Raw genomic sequence first — 20957 nt, 5'->3', positions numbered from 1 at the left:
ATCAGCTTCCGTTATGGGAGTTTTCCAGAGTGTATGTCTCTTATAGCTCATCATTTTTAGATCAATGTTCCTGAAATAATGTATTTGCAAATATGTCTCCAAAGGAGAGTTCATGAAAAAAAGTATTCACAAAATCTAAGTGATTTACAGTATATCTGTGATGAAATTCACAAAAACAATACAATTAACAAACTATATCAAAAATAAGAGCTTTCCAAACCTTATTTTCTGACATCCTCCCTTTCAATACGGAGTTCACAAAAATAACTTTTCAACTTTTGATACGAAAGATTGACTTACTTGAAGGGGTTGGTATATGGTAGTGCTATAGCAAACACACTCATATATTCATCCTCCACAAAGTTAGCATACATCTTTGGTAGACGGACGATACCTTAAACAAGAAAAAAATTATCCCAACTTAGCAAATTGTTTCAAAATCAATGAACTTGGTCAATCATTTGCTAATTTCAATTTTTTCTGTACATAAAGATTTTAACAGCATAAAGGTTACACAGCATTTGAAAGTTAAAAGGAATCTTTTTACTTAGTCAGAAGGCTCTATTCACAGAGTATTTCAGAAGACTGATTTGCAAACAGGAACATGACATAGACCAGAGTTGCCATACATTTTGTTACTAGTAAATGACAGGTAAAAAGCATCATCCAATAGATGTTTAATAGATTAATGTTAACTTACTAGAGAGAAATGCCAGTACAGGTATCGCCATGGATACTGTAGCTGATATTTTGGAGAGCTGCAGAAGGACAGATGGTAATTGTCTCATCATTACCTCCTGCATTTCCAGTGTACACAAACGTAACGCATTGGTGCATAGTTTGGCACACTTTGACACCAGACCAAACTCTAGACATTTGATCAGCTCTTTCTGCAACTCAAAACACCAGACAAAAACTCTTAGCATTTTATCAGCTCTTTCGGTAAAACATAAATTATAATAATCTCTTTGGGTTACCAAAAATCCTAACTCTTTAACTGTAACTTTCAAAACTTGAAATTTGTTCAAGAAATGTGTTTTAATTCTTTTTGCATTCAGCAAAACAGAATAAGGGTTTTAAATGTTTTCATAGATCAATGATATCATTATATGTATTCTTTTAAACTGAGCTTACCTGTCTGTTTCTGTCCAGGTACTTGTGATAAGACACCATGGATGCTAGTACAGGAAATATATAAGCATGGAAATCTGATCTGGTAAACTTTCCAAATGGAACACTGGTTAGTTTTTCAGGAAAGCCAAGTTGGCGGTCATTTACCTGAATATCAGTTAAAAACTCAAGTTTAGAAGAAATCATTTTACATATCAGACAACAACCCACAATTCAATATCAAGTTCAGAGAAAATTATTTTAACATATCATCTGACAGCATCCCAAAATTCAATATCAAGTTTAGAAGAAATTATTTTACACATCATCTGACAGCACCCTACAATTCAATATCAAGTTCAGAGGAAATCATTTTACATATCATCTGACAGCACCCTACAATTCAATATCAAGTTCAGAGGAAATCATTTTACATATCATCTGACAGCATCCCAAAATTCAATATCAAGTTTAGAAGAAATTATTTTACACATCATCTGACAGCACCCTACAATTCAATATCAAGTTCAGAGGAAATCATTTTACATATCATCTGACAGCACCCTACAATTCAATATCAAGTTTGAACGAAATCATTTTACATATCATCTGACAGTATCCCAAAGTTCAATATCAAGTTTAGAAGAAATTATTTTACACACCATCTGACAGCACCCTACAATTCAATATCAAGTTCAGAGGAAATCATTTTACATATCATCTGACAGCACCCTACAATTCAATATCAAGTTTGAACGAAATCATTTTACATATCATCTGACAGTATCCCAAAGTTCAATATCAAGTTTAGAAGAAATTATTTTACACATCATCTGAGCACCCTACAATTCAATATCAAGTTTGAACGAAATCATTTTACATATCATCTGACAGTATCCCAAAGTTCAATATCAAGTTTAGAAGAAATTATTTTACACATCATCTGACAGCACCCTACAATTCAATATCAAGTTTGAACGAAATCATTTTACATATCATCTGACAGTATCCCAAAGTTCAATATCAAGTTTAGAAGAAATTATTTTACACATCATCTGACAGCACCCTACAATTCAATATCAAGTTCAGAGGAAATCATTTTACATATCATCTGACAGCACCCTACAATTCAATATCAAGTTTGAACGAAATCATTTTACATATCATCTGACAGTATCCCAAAGTTCAATATCAAGTTTAGAAGAAATTATTTTACACATCATCTGACAGCACCCTACAATTCAATATCAAGTTTGAACGAAATCATTTTACATATCATCTGACAGTATCCCAAAGTTCAATATCAAGTTTAGAAGAAATTATTTTACACATCATCTGACAGCACTCCATAATTCAATATCAACTTTAGAAGGAATTACTCTACATATCATCATACAGCACTCCAAACCTTTCTACAAGCTAATGCGAAATGAACAAATATCAAATAAGTGTCTCTGCCAGAGCTCTCATTCCTAGCTCACAGACCATCAAATCTGACCTTGAGGTATATATACTTATATGAATAGGCAGATGGTTGTACTAATGTGGATAAGTGACTGAGCCACAAACTGTCAATAGGTAATAAAATTGCTTTCTAAGTACTGAAATCACCAGAACTTCCACAGCAAATCATTAATTTTACATGTACATAAAAATTAAACGTTAGTCACATGTATAACTAACATTATGACAATATGAACTAAGACTGCATATACCCACCAAGACTAAAGCCACAACTGTTGTATATTTAACTGCTGACTGGCACACATTTCAATCAAAATTGCACAACATAATACTGGTAATTAGATGAAAATAACCTTATCCATGGCAACAAAGGTAAAATGAAACAGTAGCTATATTAAATATTCAAAGATGAAAAATGTCAAAGGAACACTTTTTAATGTGTCCCAAGGACTTTATAAATCGTGAAAAGCCATGATCAGTTTACATAGGTGTTATGCCAGATACTGCAATGCACTCTGGGAGAGTTTGCCAGTGTGTGTGAATAATTACCATGGCACAGAGTACATGACACAGAGTGTCAATAAGGTCACCCTGAGTGGAGAGGATGAGTGTCTTGTTCTGTAGTAACAGTGGCAGATTAACCAGCACACACTCGATCACTTGCCAGTCGAGGTCCTATACAAGAATATATAAGAATAACGAAATATAGAAAACATAGATTTGCAAACAATTTACACATTAATCATGATAAGATTAACACATCTTTACAACACTATACATCTCTACAAGTTTCACATAAATATTAACAGCTACCACCATAACTTACTCTATAACCTTTGTGGTCTTATGAACGATGGGCTCCCACATATCATCATTGTATCACACACAAGTCCTTATACCAATCTGACTAAAACTTTTCACAGAATCTCAATAGAAAAATGTTAAAATTTTGTATTAATGAACAATAGGCTGTTGTAGCTTTCAGTTGGCAAGCTGAATGTTTTCATTACTTCTGTGTCTGTAAAATTTGGAATGGATAAAATCGAAATTGTAATTTAATGGAAAAATTCTGTAAATATAAGGGATGATGTTCCCCAGTCAATTAATTTACTCAAAGTAGAAAGTTAAAACTTAAATACAAACAAAATCATAAACACATCAAAAGATTAATGGAACACTTAAAATCAATTGAACACCTTTAACAGAGCTAATTCAATGTAAGAAATAATAATTGTGTATATAATTTCATAACATAAACACACTTTTACCATTATAATCACCATTAACGGTCAATATCCTGCAAATAAGCCCCCTTCCCCACTTAAACAAAAGAATTGTCATTGATATGTATACACATCAAGAAATTCTCTGGTGCAAGGTGATTTTATCTTCCAATGTTATGCAAAACCATGATTACTTTTACCAATTGCCTGTAACATGGAATGGTCTGGACCTTACAGAGACACTTACATGTTTCAGACAGGTGATGAAGAGGCTGAAGGCTTCAGTGTAGTTCAGTAGTGAAGCACTTGTCCACAGAAACTTTGATGAATCCTTAGGGACAGGGTTGGGGCTGGAGGGGACACTCAAAGTATCATCATCACATCTGTAGAAAGATGAGAAATACAATGGCATGTTTGAAAATGAGAGATAAATAGTCTTTAACGTATATATGTGTAAGATAGGAATATTTTATTCTCAGGTTACAAGAATATTGTGAAACCCTCCACACAGTCCTGGCTATTTTTGTGACTCATGGGTAGAGCATCCCAGACCTTAATATAAAAGGATGTATCAAAAGAGATCCCAGCGGAATCATCATGAATTTAATAGTAACATTGTCATCAGTTCTATAATGCATTCATGGAAAATAGTCTCTCTACACAATAACAACATTTCACATTTTTGTCTTCTAGATTTGTCATTGAAAATCATGGAGAACAAATTCTGCAAGAGATAGATAACATTATATTGTAACTGACTAATCATCCAAAAAACCTGGCAAATTACAGGTAATCTTTGAGCTATAGGACAAGTTCTCACCTTAATTCACACACAATGTATGGGCTAAACTTGAGTAGATTATCCTGCTCCTTGTTGATAAAACCCATCCTGCTCAAACTATCAGACCTCATTTCGAGCAGTGCAGTCATGATCTGTAATAAAAAGATAGTGTATTGCTAGTGCCAGTCAATGCAAAGTTGAAGCCATTTTAACACTATAAGTAGCACCTTATTGCAGAATATGAAAAAAAAACAGAATCAATTGCTAATCATTACACGACAAAAATAACTTTACATTACTGCAAATTAGAAGTCAGATTTCAAACTCATGAAATATGTTGGATGTTTTATTTTTTGATTTATACATTTTGCTTGGAAAGGTGGCTCAATTTCAATCCTAGCTCATTTTGGCACGTCCCAAAATCAACACTCTATAAATATCTATAAAAACATAAATCTCTTTTAGTACAAGTAAGCAGAATAAGTCTTATACTCACAGCCTTCCTGATGACTGCTGCTGTGTGACTACTGTAGTCCTGACTGTTGTTGTACTGTGTCCTAATGTGGCCCACGACCATCTGGTAGATCTTCAGACACTCACTCGATGGGTAGGTGTAAAGTTTGATCTGTAAAACAGTTCTACAACTAATCAAATCAGTGTTATCAAAATTAATGGGTAGAAGTAATTTGATGTTTAAAATAGTTCTGTACCTGATAACATCCGCTCTACACCTGATCAATGTTATTACAATTTGTAAGTGGGTGTAGTTTGATTTGTTAAATATCTATACTCTTGATAAAATCAGTGTTGTGAAAACTTTGTTGATAGATGTATCAATTGATCTGTAAAATAGCTTTCCACCAGATCAATGACCTACTAGTATGATAAAGCTTACCCGGAGGAGATCCACCAGCCCTAAAATGCCAGTCTTAATATCCACTAGATGACTCTCGTCATGCTGTTGCAGGGTCTCTCCTCCTTCCGTTGACGGGTACGGAGTAGTTACGATGGCTACCACTGGCTTGTCGATCAACTGAACACAGAAAGTAACATCAAACTGTTACACTGACAAAATTTTAAAAATCAACAATTTGAGTTAATGGTTTCTTAATTCCTTTTCAATGGCCACAATACAGCATTTTTGTTTTGTTTTGTTTTTTTCCCCATATAAACAGTATTTTCTGAGTTATAAGCCAAAGAGTCAATTTTTACCAATTTTCGATTTGATTCACATAAAATCTGCACCCTTTCTTATGATATGGTGACCACTATTGTTGATGTTTGATTTACCAGTAACAGATAACAGGAGACAGTTCTTATGCAATGGTAACGGTTATGTTGACCAAAGTTTGTTGATATAACAAGACAACTGCAGGTAATTTATCAAGATCATCAGTGAAACATTTAATAAAGTTTGCAAATGAATCATTCACAGATAATCCTTATTTTATTGATGTAGTATTTGACTTGGATGCCTTCACAGGTTGTCTACGCACAGATATAGGGCCCAGCGTTATGTACGGTTTACTGAACAATCTCTTCATCAGTGTTTGTACTGTCAAATATATGAATGAAGGCCCTTGCATACCGACGAAATTCTTCTAGTTCCATATTATATCTTCTTTTAAGTTACACGAAGCCATCATTTCGTACAAAAGAATGGCAGTTGTCCTAGAATTCGACCTATATACCAATGACCTATCCATTCCTGGATGCAAAAAGCTATTGTAAACTTTTGCTCTGGCATTAAAGTAACTGCAAAAGGCCGGAAGATATTATTGTGATTCATATTAAAAGGTGTGATGAATTACATCCACAAGAATGTTATTTTTATTTCAATCTTCAAATCATCCTGAATATGATTGCAAATGACGTTTCTAGACAAATTTTTTCGTCACAAACACATGGTAGCAGGTACTCATAAAAAAACTCAGTACTGTTGCTGCTCCAACAATGCTAAAGGTTTTACACAGTGAGAAACTTATGACAGGAGCTGCGTAGTTGCAGTCGGCACAATAATGACGGATGATGAAACGGCCGACCAGTAGCCTCTTATGTGATAGAAGTATACCATCTCATACTGGTGTACTGGTACCCTTCCCATTTTTTTTTCACTACTGATTTTTTTTCAGCATATCAGCCACATCGTTATATGAGCGGCATGCCCAATTCATGAGGATAAAAAGGTACAGCTTATAATCCAGAAAATATGGTATATTACTAATATACACACCTTTTCTAAGAGGACTATGATATGCAGGAAACACTGGTGGCTACAGCTCTGCGCCAGACACAGCAACATCTCAGCAGCGACCTTCCTCACCTCCGGGTCACTGTCCTGGTCTATGTGTCCTAGGTGAGGCAGCACAACATTGTTGATCAGCTCATCCTGTAAATTGTAGGTCAATTCAACTGTTCTTAATTACATCACATACCAATATCTTTAAAAACACAAAGTAGATAAACTACTTTGAAGGAGAAGGAGCTGCATCATTCACATGTAGTTCAATGCTGTTTGCACAAAAATTTCACTTGTATCCTTCAAAATGGTTGAAGGTCAAACCTACCTTGGTAAACAACCTAGATACATATTGATCAAATAGATGTTGTGACCATAGTATATTAACGTTAAATTTCAAGGAGGTTTAGATCTATGTTTTATCTTTAATGATTTCTCTGTCGAACCAAAATTGCACTTACCTCGTGTACATGTTTATTGACACTAAGAACAAAAGAAAGGACAGCCAGAGCCTTTGTTCTGATCATTGTACGACTCTCTTGTCTGCAAAGTCAAACATAATTATCAATATACATATGTGCATATTTAATAGAGCATTTATTCCATCAGAAAGTCATCCATTAATCCACTTCCATTAATGCCCACTACTTCTGGAAAAAAGTTCAATTCAGTTGTAGGTGTCACGACTGTATTAATGTACATTACCATCTGCCAATATTTCAAATATATATAAATTCCTTTTTGCAAGGCCCTGTTCTATAGTTAGCTCTGTAAATAAGGACCCCACTGTATTCCCTTTAGTCATAGCTTGACTTACACAAGAAAACAACCATAAGTTTACTTAAGTACTCTAAAATCTCTCGTTTTTTGTTCTTTTATTAAGGGGAATCAATATGGCTTATTTTCATAATTAGCATATATTGGCAAATTTTAAATAAATTGTTCTCCAAGTCCATTGGAGTATTAAATGTAAAAATGTGATTTCAAACAGATTAATTCTAATTTCACAAAATTACATTAGAATTCCAAATTGAACTGAACTTATACAGAGCCTTTACATGTAGGTTAAACATACCTGTAGAATACACACACTGTGTATGTTAAATATACCTGTAGGATACACTGATACAGAGCCTTTACATGTAGGTTAAATATACCTGTAGAATACACACACTGTGTATGTTAAATATACCTGTAGGTTACACTGATACAGAGCCTTTACTTGTAGGTTAAATATACCTGTAGGTTACACTGATACAGAGCCTTTACTTGTAGGTTAAATATACCTGTAGGTTACACTGATACAGAGCCTTTACTTGTAGGTTGAATATACCTGTAGGTTACACTGATACAGAGCCTTTACTTGTAGGTTGAATATACCTGTAGGTTACACTGATACAGGGCCTTTACATGTAGGTTAAATATACCTGTAGGTTACATTGATACAGAGCCTTTACATGTAGGTTAAATATACCTGTAGGTTACACTGATACAGAGCCTTTACATGTAGGTTAAATATACCTGTAGGTTACACTGATACAGAGCCTTTACTTGTAGGTTAAATATACCTGTAGGATACACTGATACAGAGCCTTTCCTTGTCGGTTAAATATACATGTAGGATACACTGATACAGAGCCTTTACTTATAGGTTAAATATACCTGTATGATACACTGAAACAGAGCCTTTACATGTAGGTTAAATATACCTGTAGGTTACACTGATACAGAGCCTTTACATGTAGGTTAAATATACATGTAGGATACACTGATACAGAGCCTTTACTTGTAGGTTAAATATACATGTAGGATACACTGATGCAGAGCCTTTACATGTAGGTTAAATATACATGTAGGATACACTGATACAGAGCCTTTACTTGTAGGTTGAATATACTTGTAGGATACACTGATACAGAGCATTTACTTGTAGGTTGAATATACCTGTCTAACACACTGATACAGAGCCTTTACTTGTCGGTTAAATATACATGTAGGATACACTGATACAGAGCCTTTACTTGTCGGTTAAATATACATGTAGGATACACTGATACAGAGCCTTTACTTGTAGGTTGAATATACCTGTCTAACACACTGATACAGAGCCTTTACTTGTCGGTTGAATATACCTGTCTAACACACTGATACAGAGCCTTTACTTGTCGGTTAAATATACATGTAGGATACACTGATACAGAGCCTTTACTTGTAGGTTAAATATACCTGTCTAACACACTGATACAGAGCCTTTACATGTAGGTTAAATTTACCTGTAGGATACACTGATACAGAGCCTTTAACTGTGTTGTTTAAAAAACACCTGTCATAGGTTAACCTAAGAATAGGTTTGACATATTTTGATATCTTTCTTTTCCTTGTTCAGTATATGAAACAATTGGTTTATTTTAACCTAATCTATGCTGTAAATCTTACCTGAAGTATTTCTCTAATAGTGAGTAAAGATTCTGGATCCAATTCTCCTTCACAGGTAGTATCATTTGAGCATGATGGGTAATCAGCATGGATACGGAACTCTCCTGTCAAAGAAACCATCAAAATGTTTGTACCCTGTACGCTATATATATATCTCACTTGGTTCTGTTGTCAGGTTTGTGTGTCTGTCATTTCATATGTGCACACTAGCGTTGGTGACAATTTACTAGATTTATAATCGTGACATTGTGGTGTCTGATATTTTGCTGCACTACCCTCTGCCAACATCCTGGCCTCAATACTACTGTATGTTTATGCGCCTGCGAGACCCTGAGTGACAAAAATGTGATTAACTGTACTACAGAGTCATCCTTTTGCAACACAATTTAAATATTGATAAATGTTCTTGTATACTTTATTTATGCAATGCAGTTGCAATGTATCATACTGAAATTGGCTAATTTAGCAGAAAACCAGATCAAACTTTCAATTATATGTATATGGCTTTGACCAAATAAATAAATTGTACGGGAACTTTCTACTAGTTGAAAAACATGGACAGAAAATTAGTCAAATCATTAATTACATTACCAAATATTTCATTTCCCAGCATTTCAATATAAAAACAAAAATTTAATATTGCACTCAATGTATTATACAGACTGCAACAGGGTTAAGTAGTGAAAGATGAATTTCCCCTGCAATGCTAGTCTCCCAGTATCCACATGTCATTAAGCAATTCATGCCAGTTAAAATATATCACAAAACATAAATGATATTCATATTCCTTTGAAGACAATATAGCAAGTCTATTTTGCTATGTTAATATTCAGTATGCACCAGAACCTCATTTAAATCACAACATATTTGAACTTACTGGCCTTTTTGAAGCACACATCTCAATGATTTTAAAAAACCGAGACACACATCCTGCGAAATGGCCGTGCATGTGGAGGTCTTCTATAATGGAAAGAATGTCATGGAAATCCACTGGCATTCGGGGATCCAAGGGAGGTTGGTTTGGCACACTGACCTGTCAAGAATGAGTTTTACAGAAAGCTGACTCATCATTATCCTAATTGTTTTACTGGTACTTTCTTTAATGTTGATCAAATCTTACCGTAATATTTGAAATTTTATTTAATAGCTATAAAACAGGTGAGTATACTTGTCTTTACTTAAAGATTGTAACGTTTGAGGAACTTTTGTTGTTGTCTTCACAGGAACACAAATCCTCCTTATCATCACAGAAGTGTCGTTTATCAGTCCAATGTGTAATTTAAAAAGAAATTCTAATCAGGCACACTAGCATACAGGAAAGTAAGATATATTTTGGTGGTGCTATGCTTTACATACCAGTGGCAGTAAGCAATAATCAATAGTGTATTGTTATACAAGTAGGAAACAACAGCAACTGTGCTGATGTTGGCATTAGTCAGGACAGTTGATACAGCTTTGAAATTTCATCAGCTTTGCACTTTATCAATGATGTGACATTATTCAGGTGACATTCAATATTTCATCCACTCTGTATCCCCTTGTCAGTATATGTTAATGGCATAGCTCGGTGATGATCAATATGGTGTGATTTGACATATCAGTCTAATTTACAGTTATTTACCTCCATGAGTTTGAGCAGCCCCTCCAGGATATCCATGACAATATTCCAGGTAACATGTTGTAGGTCCTTCCCGTACTTTTTCACTAGTCTATGTATAGAGAGCACCACCTCATATGCAACAATGTGACTGTTAGTGGACAGCACCTGGGTGTGGAAAAGTGTACTGACTGGAGTTTAAAATCTTAAGAGTGGAATACAATCAAAATAGCCTAGAATTCATGAATATTTTACAATCTTGACATCCTGCTCATGTGACTTGTTAAACAACAATCAAAAACGAGTATTATGAAGAATCATTTTTAAGGGAAAATTTTTATTTCAATACTTGTACTTGATTAAAAGAAAATTCCGTCTAAGTATTCATAAACATAAGTAATGATAACTTCCAGCTAATGTTACCTGGAGAAAGGAGGGTAGTACAGAGGAGAATGTATGTTTAAGTGTGGGCACTTTCTTCGAGCCCCAGAGAGCCATTCCCACAAAGAAAACAGACCCACGCAACAAGTTATGGTCTGTAGGTTGTCTTCTGGAAAAGTCATGAAACAAAACTTTAAAAAACTATTTTGATAATGTAATATTTGAGATTAACATTTAAAATGCTAATTTTGTGACATCAGTAACTTTCAATGCTGCAGGGGATATGTAGTCTGTATAATGTTTGCATCTTTTGTGTTTTGTTCGAGTTTTTTCTGCTTGTATACTGCTTATACTGTTAAAAGTCAATCATAATTTAATATGTAAAATAAAATATACTAGTAAGTACATAGTATATTACCTGTCCTGGAGCATACAACACATGGTGTAGATACTGCTGTGTCCAAGATGGGTTCCCAACAGCTTCTTCATCAACTGTGTGGAACACATTTTATCATTTATTTAGAGAATAAACATCTACCTTACATATCATCGACTGTAGGAATCTATATCCATATTGTCTTTTTAATCACTTTATTTGGCCCTTCACATGATTTTGAACATAAATGATATCCATTATTTTACTGCAATAGACAATTCATCAACATTACTGAGAGTAAATGTTAAATTCAGGACAACTCCTGGATTACACAATTTGGAAGATTGATTGATTTAGATAATTAAAAAAGACATTTGTAGTCTTATATGCTTTGTTTTTACTAAATATGATGATTTTAAGCAAGATGCAAAATACACTGAAATCTTTGTCTCCTCTCCACCCCTCAAAAAAGTAATATCAATTTTCCAAGTTAATATCAATCAATGCCATGTTAACACCATAGATATGTTGTTGTCATGCTTAAATATCAGTACATTGAAAAACATGAAACAAAATTTTGTAAATTCTGTTTTCAAAATCTACACAAATATGGCATTTCACCCTAAAAATACCACTCATCCCGAGAATGGAGAGGACAAATTGTCTGATAATTTAAGTAGTTGTTTCAGTATGAATATTAGCTAGATATGAAATGAATAGAACATGTCATAAAAACGTCACAATTATTTCTTAAAATCTGAAGTTTTTTCCAAAAAATACACAAGAAAATAAAAAATTATCTAACTATTTAAGACGTCTATACTACATTGTAACTAACCAGGTTAGAATGGAATAGCACTTGTACTAAATATGAAACTGAGATTCACACAATACATTGTAATATCAGCTTCTTAGCTGCTCTAATTTTCATAGTTGCTAGGCTGTAAACTTTAAAGTGAAATGTTAATAAATCTCAGTCTACCTTCACTACTGCCACAACTGTTTGTATCGTGCAAGACAGAAATCCTATCAATGGAATTCAAAATGCGAGAAAATTATCAAAATTCTTTAAGAAATGGAAGATTTTGGATGTGATGTGACTCCCACTGGCTACTCAATATGCTCTTCATCCTAAAATGTCTAGGCATTAAAAGCATTTGATGTTAGATTACACCTACAATCTAGAATACCTGCTAAGGACATACGACAATATATATGAGTTATTTGAAAATCAGTAACTAAGATTTAGAACAATAACTCTGAGCTGTTAAAGAGATCAGTCTATGAGTTACCAAATAATACGGGTATAAATATTTACAACAATACCTCCCAACTGTTCAGACAATACTTTGGCATGTTGATCATGCGACAAAGGGCTGCAATCACATGCTGGAGACACTCGCAGGGGAGATAACTGTAGCACACCACTGCATCCAGGATGTCCAGGCACATCTGTCAACACCAACACATTGTGATTTGTTAAAACAAAGTATTCTGGGTTTGGTAACCAGGTATAACTAACCATGTAGCCAAAAAATCAATCAACAACATAGTTGTATAAGTGCATCCCATTCTCGAGCAGTTGGGAGACTAGAAATTATTTTGACATGATCTCTGTATATGAAAGGTTTGTTATATATTTTGCTAGCTAGAAAAGCTGGAGAAGTTTCACTATTCAAGTCTATGCTGTTTTTTCCCTTGGTAAATCTGAAAGAAACTTTATAAGATGGTCAAATTTTAAATACACTCCTAATCTTATATGTGCTTACCTTTATATCCTCCTCCGATCGTGATCTGTTAGGTATCATGCAGGTTTGTCTGAAACAATGAGAAATACCAGGTAAGGTTTTACTCTTTTCACAAATGAGATTTCAGTAAATGATAGGATTTCTTTTCAAAAATCAATCAAAATTCATCTCTCATTGAAGTTTGAAGCTTCCTTTTCCTTATCATAATCACAACTTAAGATTTTTAGAATTGTCTTGGATATAAGAAAACTTACTTCACAAGTCCACAGATGACGTCTTCATCAAGGTAAGCCGCATTATATTTGACTATCTGGACAAGCAGCTGTAGAAAGGTGGACATGTTCCCTGATGCCAGCACATCTGGCATCATCCGCAGCAGCAATGGCCCTGAGAGTGGAAACATTTAACAAGTACAGCACAGTCACCAGAGTCAGTGATAAAATATAACATCTTATATCTACATACTTACACTATCTAACCTGACTGTTCGGAAAATTCACACCAGTTGTTTTAACATCAGTTAGTCACCTTCATTAAAAGATATTAAATTTTGAATAATGATTCCTTAACCCTTATGGTAGTATTTTAAATTATGTTGATGCTATGCTGTCACATAAGCTCAATTATCAGAACCAGAAGACCTTATACAGTTGAAACATTTTATCTCGAAATTCATGGGACCATGGAAACAAAGTGTCCAAGTAAGGTTGACATTACCAGTTTCCTGCCTTTGATCACTGTTGAACAAAACACTGCCTATGATAGCATGGTACTCACTACTTCAAACAATGTAAATTAACCTGATGTATAAAAGAGCTGTAAACTAACTGATTTCTACTTTCTCATTAAACTGTTTATTTCTGAAAATAACAAAACATGTAATAACAATAGCAATCCTTTATTCACTTTCCGTCTCGCACACAACCACAATCCCCTTATAGAGGTCCTATATTTTACAGAATGTCAAAATGAAAAAAAAGGAGCCAAATGCTTCCATTTGATATGATGTCTGAAGTTAAGCTCTGTAAATCTGTATCAGCGTCAACCTGTTACTCTACTATTACCCTTTAATTTTTATCACACCTTGAACATGCACACAACCCTGCCTAATACACAGGTTTCCAGTTTATCATGCTGATTTTAAAACATGATCAGTTTTCATGTCTAGTGTAAACACGGCACTTGTTCAAAACACAGGTAAGTTATTGCCACAAAGTACATAAACACTAATTAAGAAGACATCTTTTAATAGGATAATTAAATTGACAATTATTTGTCAGGTTCAACTGTTGTGGATACTATGAACCAATATGCTGTATATTTAGACCTGTGCTATGCACAGGTGACTTCCAATTCTGTACATACATTGATCAAACTCTTTAGAACATGTGTCGAAACAACAAATACTTTTCACTTGTTTTACAATTGAAGGGACTGAAAAAGTGCTTCAACTCCAACAAAATTTTGATTCAATGACATTTGAGTCATCTGAATTAAAATTACAAAGATTCAGAAGGAAAATAATTGGGACTAGGAAATTATTTGGATTCGAACAGAATTTTGGCTCAAGTGATTTCAAAATGAGATTCAACTTTATTTTAACAAGAGTACTGCTAATGACACAAAAGCTTCCTCACATTGTTTATCGCTAAACCTCAGCTAGCATAAGGGGGTGGTTTCACTGACTGGAATTATATCAAAATATACCGATATTTAAACAGGAAATAGAGCCTTTCAACACTTGCACCAAACACCTGACATCAGATTAGATTAGATCAGATTTGACACAAAACACCAAGAGCCTGAAAAGCAGACTTTTTTCTCACAAATCATTTATAAAGTCACAAAGAAATAAAACTTACACCCATATAAAACCCTCAAACCACATATAAATACCCTAGTACGCTCATAAAGGAGTTTACTGTTGCCTTTCACCTATTGCACTAGAAATTTAATATTAGATTTGAAAAACCAGACATTTTTTCTGAAAATTATTCATTCTGACTCCGGGAAGTACTAGTTATCCCCAACAGTAATCCAAAAACCAAATATCAGTACCCTAGTACACTTATAAAGAAATTAATTGATGCCTTTCAACACTGCAATCAAATATTTCACATTGAAAAAACCAATGCTGACACCAATGCTGGGGTGACAACATTAGCTCACCCTTTCTCCAAGAGACAAGCTAAAAACATGAAATGTAATCTTTTGTAATACATCAACATAAAACCATACCAACCTGCTAAGTCTTCAAACTCTTGTAAATTACGTCCATTCTCACTCAATGCCTTGAACAGCTCCAACCTGCAACAATAACCATTTATTTATAGGATATTTGCAATTTTTATTCTGTATCACCAGCTGTGCCCTAGTGGCAGTTCAATGATTGTTGAAAAATGCTAACCCTACAGAAATATTGTACTTTATTGTATTTGACTTCTTCTTAAATCTATAATGACTATGACCTATTTGAAGCTGTGTCAATATTTCTCCATCATTTTTTCATTGGAACTTTGATTTAATTTTCACTTAACATGTATTTTTTACCCAAAAGATGATCTGTGGAATCCCCTAAATATAATTACATACATACAGTTAGATTATCATTGGGATCCCTTCAAGATGATTACGAAGATTATCGTGACCCCTAAAGTTCGCTACAGACACAGACTTTATCTCTAAGGCTTTTACAACTGTGTTAAACTCTGTACTTACAGTTAATGTAAATGAAGTTAATGATAACAGCTGATTAACCTTACCTTTGTGAGAGATCTTCATGGTTAGAAAGGTCCTCTATCACACTGAAGAAATGAGCCCTCAGTATACCAAGGTACTGCAACTGTCAAACAAGGAAGAAACTGCATCAGCATATTGTACACATACCTACCAGGTAATTACTGTAACAGTCACACATCAGGAAGAAACAGCATCAAAATATTATATGTTACTAACATATACAATGCTTGCTACATATAAACTGTAAAGGGGTCTTAAAAGAAACTTAAACTATGGTTTCATTCAATCTGTCAATCAATTAATGCTATATATAGATGAATCAATCCCTACAGTGTAATCTAAGACTAATGTTCACAGAAAAATTATGTTAGATTTAGGCAAGTTATATGCAGGGCCTTCATGTTTCATTTCCTGTGATATTGACAACATTGATTTTAGTGAGAATGATATCATCAGATTTTATTGAGATTGACATCATAAAAATGACATCGTATGATTATAGCGAGGTTGACACCAGAAAATTTTAGTGAGATTGACATCATAAGATTTTTGTGAGCTTGACACCATAAGAATGACACCAGAAGATTTTAGTGAGATTGACACCACAAGATTTTGGTGAGATTGACACAAAATTAAACATGGTGGCTTTAGGGATTTTAGAATGAGATTTGTAATCCTTTCAGCATAAAAATTATACATATAGAAGAATTGCTTTGTTTCCATGCTATTATCAGCCAAATGACAATTAAAGTTAAAGAGGAAAGAGCAATGTATACAACAGTATATTAACATCAAATATCCAGTAGGTTATTTTGTAACTTCGTAGAGTATGTCATCTCTAGTAGATCAATGGTCACAGCACTCCAAGAGATATTACGTTACAACTCTACCTGTCCTTCTATGAGTGAGTGGAGGAAATGCAGTGCTATCTGTCGACTCTCGGCTGCTGTTCCAGGCAGCACCAAATCCTTGATACTGTGCCATAATGCTTCAATTGCATTCTGCAGAACAGATTGTAAGTGTTTGTCAATAAGTGAAACATTTAGATTGCAAGAATATTAGCAATAATTCCATTTCAAAAGCTTAGTTACACTTTGCCAATCTCGGGAAAAAATTTATTCAAAGGCCCAAATAGCAAAATTTTGAGCTGTTCTGTACCTTTAAAGAACTCATACTAATTACTATTATAACTATTGTTCATGTCAAAATATCTCTCCTGTGGTCAGTTTGGACAGGCAAAACTGGTGGGAATAGTCTCATCCAATATAAAATTTACCGTCTAAATGTAGCATAACAGGAAATCTGGAACTGAAGGATCACTTGATCATGACTGTTCACTAAAATTTCTGCAGACGTTGCATTTCTTTTACTTCATTAGACTTATTTTCTGTTGATTCTATAATTTACACAAATGTCTCATTCTGTTCAGCTAATATCAATGCAAACCTGTTATGAAGCAATCAGGGCGGCATGAACATTTGTAAATCAATCTATCTAGATCTATAAAGAATTTCCACAAATAAAATATCACATGTTTATTCAAACAGTAAATTGAGGTGTACGATTCCCACACAAACATAAGCAGATAATTTTGTACAACTATCTTTAAGAGCGTCTTAAGAAATATTAACTTGTGCAGAATATCCCTTTAAGATCACATGAAATTAAGTTGATCTAGAGTGAACTTAAGCCCTCCCCTGGATGTGGGAATGGAGAAGGATGTGATTTGGAAAATTGAGTTAAAGAATTTAAGATATCTCGGAAAAAATATCTTGGAATAAAGAAGCCAATTTCGAATCCCTTGATTCCAGAGGCCCCTTGGGTGAAATGATCACTTTGGGAATAGCTCTACTGTGTTTTTTGAAATTTGTGGAGGTATATCGTTATCATATTGTCACAACATGAGTTTTGTGGCAACATGTAGAAGAGTCAGTAAAATGGATACAAAAGGGAAAACAAAAATATCTATATTTTAATAATCAAAATAAATTTTTATATGTAAACATTTGAGAACTAGTCAAAATAAAAGCAAACCTGATTTTCTGTTTAGGACTAAGAAACCTTTGTCACTTTCCAAAAAAATGAGAAAATTTATCACCTCTTACATGGAAGGTGTTGAAGAGTCCTGATTTAGCATGAAACCTTCACACAATGGAGAACACCACTTGATTATCATATTGCATGTGTATAATAAAATATGAATTTATGTTTATGGAATTTCCTTTAAAATGACTTATAATCTGATTGAGCAAAGACATGATTTATAAATGTGTGTCTTACTGCTTTAATTGTGCTTGCTTTTATGAAGGTTTCATCATCAATTCTGTCCATTACTTTATTATTACCTCCTCCAATTTCTTGGTTTGAACAGTGTTACATAATTCCCTGATAGTCCGCAGTCGGTTGTTGGCTGGACTCTCAGGACCAATGTCCTATAATAAAGAAGCACATTTCATCACACAGAGTTTTCCTTAAACATGAAATAGAATTTCAAACTATAAATTTCCATTACACAAAACCATATCAAGCAGCAAAATATGATAGCATCTTTATTCTTGTTGGGTGTTTTGTTCCCTAATGATAAAGGATATATCAGATTTTAACTGAACGGATATACAAATAATCCTATGTATAGCATTATTTTGCAAAAAGTCCTCCATTCTAAAAGTGCTTTTGTTGGGTGAATGGTGTATCAGTATATTAAATATGTTGTTTTAATGGCTCAAAAGTGTTATTATCTCAAGTTGGAAATGAAAAATTAAATGAATAAAGAACATATTCCAAATTTAGGTCAACATATTTCACAATACATGCTAGTTATGCACTGGCAGTACACCGGGCCCAGTGACATCACTGACTCCTCTCTCCTCACAATTTTTATTAACCTGTGCCCTGTTCAAGTCTATGATCTTGTTAGTATGGACTTGGTTCTGGCTGGCTTGACCAGAGCCATTTTGTCTACCAGTAAGAAGTGATTCTTCTCTTTGTAACAAAAATGATGTGTTAAAATGATGTATCATAAAAATATCACACGAGTCAAACTACTCAGCTTTTATACCATTTGTTTACAAAAGATTTTCTTCATATTCTAGACTGAAATTGGTCCACGAGCTAGGATGGTATTTCAGCTATAAATAACTTAAACATGCGATTTGTTATAAAAATATCAAAAGTTTACTGAAATAATTTGTCAAAAAGGTAGCATAATCAGTTTGAAAATTATGATGCTTTCTATTCATATTTCTTTTCTTTATTTGAAGACTAGTTGTGTACTTTTGGCGAAAATAATACATAAGGCTAGAACTAGATAGCTCGAAGCCCTGTATTGTAGATCTACATTTACAAGAAGATAAATTCTGAAGGGTAACAGTCTCCGGTCTCTGATTAAGAAAACAGGGAATCAAACATGTTTTGACAAATTTATCCTGCTTAATGAGGAATAGAGGTAAAAAAGAGAGAAGAGCAACAATAATGTCAAAATAATAACTAATAAATAAATAATAAATAAAATTCAGGGAAATTCGGACGATTTTGCTACGACTTTTTCAGGTTATGCCTATCGTATTGTAGTTTAATACAGACCTTCAGAACATCAGGAGTAAATATAAACTCTCTAACAGTTGGTCTCTGGAAAGTAACAGGAGCAGATTTGTCTTTGATTCGAAACAAACTTTTCAATTTGTCTTTAAGATTCTCCTCTTGCTTTCCCTGACGAGACATTTCAACCCATGATAGGCGTCGCTTCTGTCAATGTAAATTTTCTGTCGCTGATATCGACAGAAAAATTAGAGTTGTCTCCCCGTTCACCACAACCTTTTCGTTTATGGCTTGATTCGAAATCCCAGGGAAATTATGAAATGACAAAAATGAATAGATAAAAAAATCTTTTAAAGGTACACCATGTCACAATAAAAATTCTCAAACTAGTACGACACATTTCATCTTTTGCTGATATTTCTGATATTAAATTAAAAAATTAAATATCCAATGTTTCATATCGAAAACGTCGCCATAAATCCAAATTTGGAAAGATGTTGTTCGAAGTTTTGATAAAGTATATAAAAAACATCTTTATATAAAAATTCTAACTCAAGATATAAATTAAAAAAATAACTGCTCTCCATTTTCTGATTTTTTATATAAAAAAACAAGTAAACAAACAAAACATTTATTTTGATATAAAAATGGTGCGTTTTTCTGGTGCGAGGAATTCGATTTTTTTTATATCAAAACTTTATACCTTCATATCAGAAAATGAACATGAAATCGCAGGCCATATAACAAGATCGATTTTTCAAAATTAGGAATTATCTGCTATTTCATTTTCCTATATCTAAAAACAGTGATCAACAACTCATCAATATACGTGAACAATATACAATGAACTCCTTTGAAGAAATCAGCATGATATTCCAGAGAGCTGTACTTTCCACACAGACATGTGGTATCACTTCACTGTGGCTGTTTTTGAATTAGTCATTTCGTAACGAAAATGCTGTGAGACCTTATAATTAGAATCGTCGAAATGTGAGAAAAGACAAATTTTTGACTACATGGCGGCCATCTTGAACATTTGTAACAAGATTTTTAGGTCTATTTACAAAATTCAAAGAGCCAACTTGTGGGCCATCTTGAATATTCGATAACTCAAGATGATATACATAGGAAAATCCCATAAAAAACCTCTAGAAATAGAGAAATAGAAGGTTTACACATTTTAATGACAAAATCTAAAATGGTCGGACCATCATGGAATTACGTATAGAGGATTAACCAAGGTACAGGACTCCTAGACTAACACCTGTTTCTAGTATCTGTCAAGGAGACTGAAAAAACTGTCTTCGATATGTCTGTTCCCGAATT

The 20957-nt window shown here is 33.8% G+C and overlaps 1 protein-coding gene across 5 annotated transcripts in view; it reads right to left on the bottom strand.

The window, feature by feature from the left end:
- Nucleotides 1-19822, bottom strand: part of LOC132543945 (tuberin-like) — a 41234-nt gene extending 21412 nt beyond the window's left edge. For 2 of the 5 annotated variants that reach the window (XM_060207500.1, XM_060207502.1), the window contains exons 1-23: nt 19677-19822; nt 18440-18526; nt 16985-17095; nt 16118-16197; nt 15598-15662; nt 13610-13742; nt 13377-13425; nt 12934-13059; nt 11650-11723; nt 11274-11400; nt 10875-11018; nt 10131-10286; nt 9254-9357; nt 7279-7360; nt 6812-6967; nt 5474-5611; nt 5075-5203; nt 4618-4730; nt 4045-4180; nt 3124-3249; nt 1135-1278; nt 701-896; nt 301-394 (exon numbers count right to left, since the gene is read on the bottom strand). In XM_060207500.1, coding sequence (XP_060063483.1) covers nt 301-394; nt 701-896; nt 1135-1278; nt 3124-3249; nt 4045-4180; nt 4618-4730; nt 5075-5203; nt 5474-5611; nt 6812-6967; nt 7279-7360; nt 9254-9357; nt 10131-10286; nt 10875-11018; nt 11274-11400; nt 11650-11723; nt 12934-13059; nt 13377-13425; nt 13610-13742; nt 15598-15662; nt 16118-16197; nt 16985-17095; nt 18440-18526; nt 19677-19814 — 2708 coding nt within the window. In that variant the 5' untranslated portion in view covers nt 19815-19822. The remainder of the gene's footprint in view (nt 1-300; nt 395-700; nt 897-1134; nt 1279-3123; nt 3250-4044; nt 4181-4617; nt 4731-5074; nt 5204-5473; nt 5612-6811; nt 6968-7278; nt 7361-9253; nt 9358-10130; nt 10287-10874; nt 11019-11273; nt 11401-11649; nt 11724-12933; nt 13060-13376; nt 13426-13609; nt 13743-15597; nt 15663-16117; nt 16198-16984; nt 17096-18439; nt 18527-19676) is intronic. The other 3 variants (XM_060207501.1, XM_060207504.1, XM_060207503.1) reach the window with 2 other exon arrangements.
- Between the last annotated feature and the right edge of the window lie 1135 nt (nt 19823-20957).

The sequence above is a fragment of the Ylistrum balloti genome, unplaced genomic scaffold (assembly GCF_031769215.1).
Source record: "Ylistrum balloti isolate Yb309-2 unplaced genomic scaffold, AGI_CSIRO_Ybal_v1 Utg369772, whole genome shotgun sequence".
Lineage (NCBI taxonomy): Eukaryota > Metazoa > Mollusca > Bivalvia > Pectinida > Pectinidae > Ylistrum > Ylistrum balloti.
This window is presented reverse-complemented; position numbering and strand designations above follow the sequence as displayed.